Raw genomic sequence first — 11,011 nt, 5'->3', positions numbered from 1 at the left:
TGCTTTGAAAAAGCAAAGCCTTGGGTTCACCTAAAACCTCTACATAGAGCCCCGTCCCCAAGACCTGAGACCGTAAAGAGAAGCAAGGAGACAGCACGTCCACCGCTGCCCCCTACATGGCCCTGACTTGCAGGTCAAGGCAAAGGGGAAACGCAGAAGTGTCTGGAACACAGGAGCCAGCACGGGATGTGTCCACTGAGGCTCAGTGCTGAAGCAGAAAAAAGCACAAACCAAGCACCCTGAGAGCAGCCGCAGGAAGCACCTCCAGGAGACAGCGAAGCCGACTGTCCACTAACCGAGAGTCCCGACGCCCCCCCACACCTGGACAACACAAGGCCTCCGCGCTGCCTAGTGCGGGGGCCGGGCCCTGGCCAGGAGGTGGGAGAGGCCACAAGGCCGATGCTGCCCCTTTGTTTCTTCCCACCCGCCCTGGCTGAAATACCCCAAGAAAAATGTAGGAAGCATGACATCCTCTTTTCTCCACAAATTATGTGGCAAAGGGCACAAATAATTCTTGTAAAGAGCAACCATGGGAATGAGGAACTAAAGCCGCTGGAGCATCTAACTCGCGGTGAACCCCGACAGGCCAGGGCGGGCGGGTTTAGTCAACACCTCAGAATCAGACAGACGCCACAGCTGTTTTTGTCCTGTGGGCACCGTGGCGCTGCTGGCCCTGGCCCACACCTGTATTTCTGGCTTTTGACTCTTACCACCATGAGAACAGAGGGAAAGGAGAGAAAAGGGGGGGCCTAGGGTCACTGCAGCATCCATTTCTACACGTTCCCCTTCCCCTCTTGCTCGTCACCAGGCTCAACTTTCTCCGTCCCTGCTTTGCACTTGCTGGAACTTCTACAGAGGAAGGGAAACAGGATGTTTACTTAAGACTCCCCTATCTCACTTGAGGGTGTCCCTCTTGTAACTGCCTGGGCAGCTTCGATGAGCAATTACTCAGCAATTGTGAAGAGCAGCTGACCGGACTTGTCCATACAGTTACTCACAAACAAGTATGAGAAACGCCCCAATACCCCAAAACCCACTCATGTGGTGTGTATGCACATGTGTACGTACAAGAGGGGCAAGTGCCTCTCCTCTCCCAGACTGGCTTAGGGGAAGGTGTGCATTGTCAACGTGCCAGGGGACCCTCAGACCCCTCCCCAGAGGTCTAACAGCTGCCGCTTCCTTGCGGGTGGAGACAGGAATGGGGGGCAAGCTCTCGAGGGGGGCCAGGGAGCTGGAGCTCAGCAGCCCCGAGCCTGGCGGCGCACCCTACCGCTGGGGCTATTTCTGGAGTGTCTGGGACACGTGTGCAGCTCCGCGTAATCAAGGCTGCTATTTAGAGCATTCTACCCTGCCAGTGAGCCAGGGCCGGAGGCGAGGCGGTGACTATCTCTTTACCCTAAAGCCAACATTCCGTTGATTAAGCCATTTGGGTCATGAAGGGACGGGGCAAGGGAAGGGCGTGGCGTCCTTTGCCAGACTGCCAGCAGAAGGGGCAGATGTGGGAACAGGGCTGGCCAGGATCCCTGTCACCATCACCCCGATTTGTATTTGCTTTAAAAATGCTTCTTTGCTCACAACTGCACAACTTTTTGAAGACATACACAGGTAATTATCCATACAGCATAACCCACCTCATTACCAGCCACTCCTGAACATCTTGATCTCACCCTACCCATCATTCTTCTCCAAATTTGAATTACAAAGGAGCAAACAGAAAACCCAAAGGCCATGAAGATCCTCGAGGCCCACACGGCCTTGCGGGCGCTCAGTGCGGAAGTCAAAGGGGACAGCAGGGCAAGATCAAGGGGAGGGGAAAAGGCAGCCACACAACAAGGAAACCGTACTTTATTAACGGGAGAACAAAACAGTACTGGGACAGAGAGTTTTGAGAGGAATGGTTGGAAGTGAGGCGAGCGCCAGGTCGCAGGCGGAGACACACGGTGCCGGTTCGGGGGCCCGCGGCAGGCACGCTTGGGCTCAGGCTGCTGACCCGGCACACCTGCCGAGGCGCCCGGCTTGCTTTCTGGCTCTGCAGCTGGCTGCACCTTCAGGCCCGGACAGTCACGGAGGGGCTCAGGGCTCTGCAGGGGACGGGCCTCCAAGCAGGCTGCTCCGCAGGTGGCATCTTGGCTCGGAGTCATCCCTCCTACTTGTGCTCACCAGAGAAGCCAGGGGCCCGTGGTCACAGCCCCAGATCTCAAAGAAAAATGTCAAACCTTCAGAACTAGTTATTTTATTAAATGATATTAATACACATTTCAGAAGGATTTCATTTTTGTTGCCTCTAACGCATGTACTTGCTTTCCACACCGAACATGTGAGAATATCAATCCAACAAATCTACTTTTACTTAACAGGCACCCTGCCCATTCAAAAAAAAGGGGGGGGGCGGACAGAAGGGAAAAAGGGGTGAAAGCAGTAGTTTACAGAGGCTTCAGAACAGTAACAGCTGAAGCTTAGTTCTGCGTGAACCAGCAGCTTCAGGGTCGACGGTGACCAGTCGGCGCCGGGAGGCCGCGCGCGCTTCCCAGAGACCGGCCGCTGTGCCGTGGTTATCACAGACGTCGTCCTCCTGGGACCACAGAAGCTAAAAAAAATCCTGTTCTCTGATCACCTCACCCTCCCTGAAATCAAACCGAACTCTATTTCTCAACTTCTGGAGGGCAGAGGGGAGCAGGGCGAGTTCGGAGCTAAGAGGACCGGAGAACAGACTCTTACAAAACACTGCAGGAGCCTCGGACACGGAGCACCGCGCTCGGGCGGCGCCGGCTCCCCGGAGGCCCTGTCGGCTCTGTCTCATTTTCCAGGGAGCACCAAGAACCTCAGCAACAACTTCGCATGTTTTCACGTGACTCATGTCCTTGCCAAGACACACTATGTTATGCTTTCTTTAAAAAATATCTTGTTTATTTTTTTTTCTTTGAACTCAGGTTGAAATACAAAAATCAGGGCATGGGCGCGGAGCTTTAAATCACAGACACGGAAAGAATAAAACCCCTTTGTTTCACGTTATGAATACCAGAATTGTCTTTTTTTTCACTATATCACATATATACATTGTTGTCTTCATTTACTGCTGTGGACAGATTTCCTTAAAATTAACAACTGACAGTCACACACAAATCCTCACTTCCATTCCAAAGCAAAAACACTGAGGATTTTGTGGCTTTACAAAAAAATACTTCACCCAAACCCCAGCACTTAAAGGTCCATCTTTCAGACTGTATACAAGTACAGTCTTTCGTGTATCAGCCACCGTGCCCCAATATTCAGGAAGCCATTTTCCTGACATCCCCACATTTCCTGATAAAATCAAATGGTCAGAGAGCCTCTTCAAGTAAACACTACTTTTAGCTTAACAAGAGCAGCAGAAGAATTCACATTCTTTTATTCTAGAATGAAAAACATTCCACTTACTTTCTGTAAAAAAAAAAAAATCTATTTCAATTGTGTCAAATAGAGCTCTCCCCCCACTTTCTTATACTTTTCCCTAAACAAATGTCTTAAGACTCAACATAACTATATTGTCTCTTCGTTTGCTACACTATATATTCCATCCCACACACAAGGTCATGGTGTCATGCATTTGGGGGAAGGAGCCTTGGGCAAATGGACCTAACAGGGTCAAAAAAGAACGAACAGTTGGATTAAGACCAGAAATGCATCAGGAAGACAACTTGCAGCGCCCTCCCCATGGAACACATGGCGACCCAAATAAATAACATGGAATAAGTTACAGGAAAACTCCCAAACTATGACGCTCCCCTGGCTTAAGCTGCTCTTCACCTGCAAAGCGCCTGTATCTGAGACCTAACCGCCTCCTGTCACCGTATCGCCACGTCTCCGCCATCTTTAATATTTCACTGGAAGAATCTAAAGCCACCTCAGTCAGCTCTATACTAACTTGAGAGAAAATATGAAACAGACCCAACACATAGTTTCATTCGCCTAGCTGGAGGCTACCAGAGTGGACGGTGGGAGACGCTGAATAATAAAGGCGGGAAAGCCACGTTTGCTTCTGTGTCCTGAGATGTGGCGCTATGAACACTCAGGGCGGTGACTGTCTTTTCCTCAGGGCTAGCTGGAATATGGATTAGAAGGGAGTCTCCCAGGCCAGGGAGGAGGAAAGCACTTCTTTCTCATTGGGAGTGGGCATGAGAGAAGGCCTGGGCTCACTTGGATGCATCGCGTCCTCCTGCAAGATACCACTCGGCACACACACATCTAAAGCCACAGAACAGAAAAGGTGCTACTGAAGCTCCTGCAAACACCAGAACCAGCTGAATATAGGACAAGGACGGGAAAACGAGAAAGAGGCACATTTCCCTTTCCCTCGCGGTTAGCCTTTGCGGAAGCTCATCATCTAACAGCACAACGGGAGGAACCGCAGATGAAGACGTCTACTCTCACATTAAAACCACAGGGAGCACATTTCAGGTGCACTTTCGTGTCATTTGTCAACTGTAGTGACTTTCTGGTCAAAGTAGAAGTGAAAACGGAGGGAGAAAAAGAAAGCGAAGGGAAAAGCTGGAAGAGCTTGTGCGAGACCCGAGAAACCACCTCAGCCAGGCCCGCGCCCGCCTGACCACGGAGGACGGGCAGGCCGCAGCGCACCGTTCACGGCTCCTCACAGCAGCTGTTCCTTAGTTAAACCTGGAATTTATATCCCCTCAGAGCTACCACCTAACAGCACTTTCAAAGAGGCTGATTTAAAAAAGAAATGGAGAAAGGTAAGGAAGTCCAGGCCCACACGCCCTGCGGATCAGACAGCACAACTGCGCTGGCCAGGCCGAGGCCCCCTCCCTGCCCTCGCCACGCGGTGGGTGGGCAGGGCACAGAGGGGAGCCCAGCCGGCCGCAGCGGTCACTCAGCGGGAGAGAGCAGGGGACGGGAATCCTTCCATTGACTACTTAAGCCAAACCCCAAATAACACCCCAACATGGCACGGCATTATCTGCACTGATGGAAGTTTTATTTCAAATGTAATAATCCTCTTCATAGACGGGGTAAACGAGACCTGTTTCCCTCCCCGCCCCGCGAACCCCAGCCAGAGGCAGAGGCTCTGGTTACGTTTCTTTGCTGTCCCCTCTCCCCCCTTTTTAAAAAATACAAACAACTCGGGTAAGTGCGGCGGGCAGAGGGAGGACGGGTCGACCAGTGACGTGTGAGCACGGGTGGCGTTCTAATTTGGAAGGGAGGCCCTCGGGCATAATAAAAAAAAGTCAAAGGAGGGGAAACAAAACCGCCAATAATCCAAACTCCTACTTCCAAAGCTCTCTAGACTGTTCCAATGCCTTTCCCTTGGCTTCCGTCAGTACCTGGGAGGGAAGAATGGGCGTTTTGGTGCAAAAAATGGAGGGCCCCTGGCAAAAGGCGGCCGGGGTCTCTTTAGACTGTGGAACGGATCTCTGCTGAGGAAAGGCTCCCTAGGCCGGAAGTCTGGCCGGGGACTCCGCAAAATCATACCGCTCCGGCTGATGGTGTCTCTGTGTGAGGGACCCAAGGGGGGGCCACCGCCGCTGTTGCTGACTCCCCCACCTGCTGCTCCGTGGGCCGGGCCTAGGTGCTCCAGAGAATGGGAGGGCAGGCTCAGGCTCTCGCGCACACGGCTAAGGCCAGGGCCATTGAGGTCCCGCTGGGTGGGGCCCACGTGGTCCCTGGGTCCTGGGAGCACCCCAAAATGCTCTGCCAGGGTCCCTTGAAGGAGGGAGCTATGGTCCTTGGGAAACATTGCCACGGCCCCCGCCACTCCGTGCTCGGCCAGCGATGGGGCTGGGAAGGGGACCACCCCAGAGTGGTCAACGGGGGGCTGCGGGGGGGGCGGAGTAGAAAAGGGGACACCACTGCCACCGCTGCTGCTATGTTCCCCGGGGGGAGGAGGAGGGGGCGGGGTGGGGAAAGGAACTCCACTGTGCTCTCCGGGAGGAGGGGGCGGGGCCGCGTGGGTCAGGGCCGCCTCCTTCGTGAACGGGTTCGAGAGATCCACGGAAGGCAGATGCGTGGGCGCCTCTCGAGAGAAGATACCACCGTGATCCTTGGGGGGGCGGGCGGGGCCGACGCCGGCCCCACTGGCTCTCTCTGGAAGGGTGTCCCGTGTTCCAAGGGGGCTGGGGGGAGATGATGCTCAAATGTTGAGTTGAAACTGTTGGAACGAAAGCTGCCGACACTTTCCTGAAATTGGGGTGCCCGGTCCTTGTATGATGTTGTTTTAAAGCTAGTGAGGCCTCCGCTGCCCGCACCCCCAAGGGGCGCCAGCTCAGAGGCACTGGAGGGGCCGTTGTCGAAAGAGCCGCCTGAGGAGCTCAGGTCAAACCAGCCCACCCGCGAGGCCTCGCGCCCATGGCCTCGGCTTCCCTTCCCGGGCACGCGGACTGACTCCACGGTCTGAATGGGCTCCCCCGACATCCTCCGATTGGATGCGTTATGGTAGCCCAAGGTCTCTATGGGGGCCCCCTTCTCCTCGGTGCTGTCGGGCAAGTCTAGGCAGGAGGAGGAGACGCGGGTCTCAATGCGGAAGTGCTCTTCTGGCTGCTGCTGCTCGGGGGCGGGCAGGCTGGGCTGGGTGAGGCCGGAGAGGCCCACACCGTCGCTCGGGGCGCCCTTGCCGGGGGCCTGGCCAAAATGCTTATCATCCGAGGGCTTGCGGGAGGCGTTTTTAAGCATATTCTTAAACTCAATCGTCGACGTGGTGGAAATGGTGGAGGCCAGGGCTTTCTCCATGCCTGAGGTGGGCGGGTGGCCCGCGGGAGCGGCAAGGGTGTTCTGCGGAGAGAAAAGGGAACGGTGTGGGACGGGGTGAGGAGAGTCTGGGTACTGCTTCTGTGGCAAAGTGAGGTGCCCAGTGGTAGGTTGAGGCAAGCTATTGTGGTTGGAGTCAGGGGTGAAAAAGGAATCATTCTTACTCGGCGATGGAGACCGGTCGGACCCAGGCTCATTCCCTCTGATGCTGAAGGCACCAAAGAGCCCAGGGGAGGATGAGAGACGGTCGCAGCTGTCACCGGAGTCCAGCAGGGCCCTCACGGATGGAGGGAAGGTGGACTTCACCCCAAATTCTTGGGCCCTGTGGCTATAGCTGGACAGGATTGGCTGGTACTCGGTGGCATCAGAGAGCTTACTTGCCTTCAAGATGGACTTGGCTGGTTTCTTCTCCAGGTTCATCATGGCAGAGGGGGGAGGCCCTGAATACTCGAAATCTCGGTAATCCTCATCTTCCTGGAAAGAGGTATCTGGATAGAACTTCTCCTGCGAAGAGTCCATCAGGGAAGATGGCCTCTCCATGCCCTCCGAGGGCTGCTTATAGGGAGACTCACTGCCGAGGCTGAAGGGTCGGTAGGCAGACACAGAGTTGGCGAGCTCCCGGGGGTAGCCCTCCTCTCTCCCGGGGGGCGGCGATCTCGTGCTGCTGGGGGTTGAGGAGCCAGGGCTGATGATCTTGGAGAGCAAGGACACGGTGTCGACACTGCTGGACGTGGGCTTGTCCATCATCTCATCCTGCGTGGGCGTCCCGCTCCGCTCGTCCCGCACTGGGGTTCCACCGATGTTGTCCACGGAGGTGCTCGTCGGGCCACGTGGGAATTCTGAGGAGTGGCTCTCCGTGGGGGCACTGGACCCCAAGCTGCTCAGGATTGGGATGTTTAAGTTTAAGCCACTGAAGCCAGGATTACCTTTTAAGAAGTTGTGGATCTTCATTTCCAGGCTTGGGGAGGTGGACTCGGACTCCAGCTTTGGCTTGGAGATGTCTGAAGGTTGGCACATGGCAACTTCAGGAGGGGGGGCGGCAGAGCTAGTATTGTGGGTGCTGGCAAATGCCAGGGAGTTGGAGGGCAGCTTGAAAGTAGTGCTTGGGAGCCCTGGACTTGGCCCAATGGAGGCCTTGCTGGCTGAAGTCGAAGAGACTTCAGAAGTTGTTGAGTTAGGAGAATAGCTGAAGCTCTTGGGCATGAAGGTTTGGGTGGTGGAGGGCAGATTTCTCCCCTTCACGCTGGAGATGGTGGTGTTGGCGGGGGACGCGGAAGTGCTCTGGGGCGCAGCTTCACTGGCTGGAGCTGGGTTCCCTGTGACACTCTGAAGTAAAGAGGACAGGCCTATAGAAAGAAAGATCAGAGGACTCAGTGAGAACAACACCCGACCTTACAATAAAAACAGTGTAGGCTAATTCGACAGTTTCATTCCTTCCAATGAGAACCAGAAAGAGATTAAATTATAGGGCCAGAGGGAATCTAGACCAAACAAACAAGGGCTAAATGTCACAGGAACACTGAGCCTCCTTATCAACATGAGGAAGGCCATCGCGACACGGTCCTGGTGCAGCCGTGAAACAAGCCCAACGTGTACGATGAAAGGCAACAGGAAGGGGGAGATTTTCGTGTCAGAATCACTCATGGTTTAAACAAGACTGAGCAGGAAGAGAAAGGAGGCAAAATTATTCTTAAAATAACACTGCAAGCCCGTGTTTCCCAATGCTTGATCGCGGGACTGTTTCTCTACGGGCGGGCAAGTGTCCTGCCCTGCCCTTCCTTTTCAGCCTCTGTAATTGTCCCTCCGGAGCTACTGTGTACACTGCTATTCTCAAGAGAAAGACAGCACATACCAACTGCAGAGATCTGTCTGAACAGGGAATGTTTTATTCATCTCTGGCTAGTTTACCTGTTGGTGTTACCTTTGGGAGTGGAAGCCTCAAGCGATCATTTTTGGTTGGAAGTGTAGCAATAACAAATACACAAACGGACAACACAAAGACTCACAAAGTCAGACCACCTGGGACACTGACCCTTTCATAAAAAACACACTTCATAAATTGAAATCCTAACAGCTTTCCACTATATATAACATTGTGCCTGACTGATCTACTCAGAAAACAGAATCTTCTGTATGTAAATGAAAGGTGACAAATTATTGTGACAAATTATAAACACGTAAAAAAATTTTCATAAAAAAACAAATTTTAAGGATTATTGACTACCCAGGTCGACACAGATGAGACTGGACCCTACTCACTGACAGACAAAACCTTCCCAGAAGCACTGAGAGAGAACTCTCTGGGGCAAGGCTGAAGTTCACCCACGCAAACAGCTCCTGTAGAAAATTTTTTAGAAAAACACTGACAAAGAGATAACAGAGGTCCCATAAATTCAATCACATTTTGGAAAAATTATTCAGCTTCAATTCAAATGAAAACTCAAATGTACATGTCACCTGCATTTATAGCTTTTAGTCGTACACTACGACGTCCTTCATGTAGTATGTGAAAGCAAGGAATTCATGATACTTCATTAATGTTTCTTCAAAATCTCAATTTTAATCTAGAATTGCTAAGAGGTTTAAGGTATAAAGAATTTCAAGGCCCTTCCATTCTTACAATATTTTTAACACCATCTACTTCTAAATAATGGTGTGTGGTTTTACTGTTGACAATTCAATGACATCCAAGTAATTGATATGGTATTTATTCCAGTTATTATTCTCCCATAAATGAACATGTCTTATGTCTAAAGAAGCGCCCTGGCTGTACACTGATCCTCCTAATAGTCTGGATTAATTCTTAGAAGTCACTGTTCCTACCAAAACCAGAAGTTCTCAAGCACTAAAATGTGATGTATAATAATATCACCTGATTTTAAAAAGATATTTCAGCATATCTCCCAGATATATTGTGGCAGAAATTATTCAAAGACCACTTTGTCAAGAAAGATGCAATCCAGATTTCTGGTGTAGTCTTTCACCGGTAAACATTACTTTTCTTAATCTTTTTTTTTTTTTTAAGATTTATTTATTTATGCATACAAGAGCTGGGGTACAGGCCAGAGATGTGGGGGTGAGAGGATCCATCAGAGACAGAGTGGGGAGCAGAACAGGCAGACTGACTCAGATACACTGCAAAGGGGAGCAGCAGGCAAGACAGGAGAGGTCTGCCTTGCCATGTGGGTTGCTCCCTGGCTGGCTGGGGATCGAACTCATGCTGCAGAGGCTGTGGATTGCTTCATAGTGCGGGCTTAACCCCTTATGCCACCAGGGAGGCCCGCTTTTCTTAATCTTAATAAGCCATAATCTGTGATCTTTTTGCCCACTGAGTTGGTTCTTTTGTGCTGACAATCCATCAATAAGGGATGTGGGTGACATAATCAGAGCAAAGGTCTACTACATTCTCTTTAATCTTTGAGGAAACACATCTATTTAAGGTGCTAGACATAGTTCTTTTAAAAGTCAAGAAGACTTCAAAAGAGAAGTGTCTATAAGGAAATGAATGGTGAAAAACTACTCTGCTATTTCACGAAGGTTGTTTTCCGGAGTTTTCATTCCTCATTGTCAGAACATACCTAGTTCTGTTCAAATTCTCCCTGATGAGTAAGTTTTTGTGATACTGTTGCCAACAATTTGCTGAAATGAAAAACTTCTTTAAGGGTTAGGTATTATATATACATAAGAAAGTAAAATACAAGTGAGTTCAAGATTTTTACTATACCTGGCCTTCCTGGTGGTGCAAGGGATTAAGTCTCAGCACTATCAAGCTAACACCAGCCACTGCAGCACAAATTCAATCCCTGGCCAGGGAGCTGAGCCACATGGAGTGGCAGACCTCTCCTGTCTCCCGGCTGCTCCCCTCAGCAGCTTATTTCAGTCAACCCGCCTGTTCTGCTCCCCACTCTGTCTCTGGTGAATCCACTCACCCCCTGCACCTCTGACCTACACCCCAGCTCTTGTATGCATAAATAAATAAAATGAATCTTTAAAAAAAGATTTTTACTATACTTTCTCTAGTGAGAGAAAAGGGACCATGCTGATCTCAAACTCACCGTCACTGAAATCAGCAGCATAAGTTGTGCTGTAGTATTATTATTATTATTAATTTTTTACTGTTAGTGCTAATGGACAGGGCTGTGGGTTACTATTTAATAGTAATGAAATCCTCCAATCTTAGCACAAAGCTCCCTGTAACAGCGCCTGACTTGACGGCTCAGAGGACAGCTCAGGAAACAGTAAGGTTAATGCTGTGAACTGTTCTCTAGTCACA

At 51.2% G+C, this 11,011-nt stretch overlaps 1 protein-coding gene across 1 annotated transcript in view; it reads right to left on the bottom strand.

Moving 5' to 3' along the window:
* Window positions 1-5,105: 5,105 nt before the first annotated feature.
* RPRD2 (regulation of nuclear pre-mRNA domain containing 2) overlaps window positions 5,106-11,011 on the bottom strand; it is a 60,426-nt gene continuing 54,520 nt past the window's right edge. Inside the window, 2 exon segments of the mRNA XM_037501058.2 lie at window positions 5,106-6,045; window positions 6,048-8,084. Coding sequence (XP_037356955.1) covers window positions 5,312-6,045; window positions 6,048-8,084 — 2,771 coding nt within the window. The 3' untranslated portion in view covers window positions 5,106-5,311.

Source organism: Talpa occidentalis, unplaced genomic scaffold (assembly GCF_014898055.3).
Source record: "Talpa occidentalis isolate TD23 unplaced genomic scaffold, MPIMG_talOcc4v2.1 talOcc4.9, whole genome shotgun sequence".
Classification (NCBI taxonomy): domain Eukaryota; kingdom Metazoa; phylum Chordata; class Mammalia; order Eulipotyphla; family Talpidae; genus Talpa; species Talpa occidentalis.
This window is presented reverse-complemented; position numbering and strand designations above follow the sequence as displayed.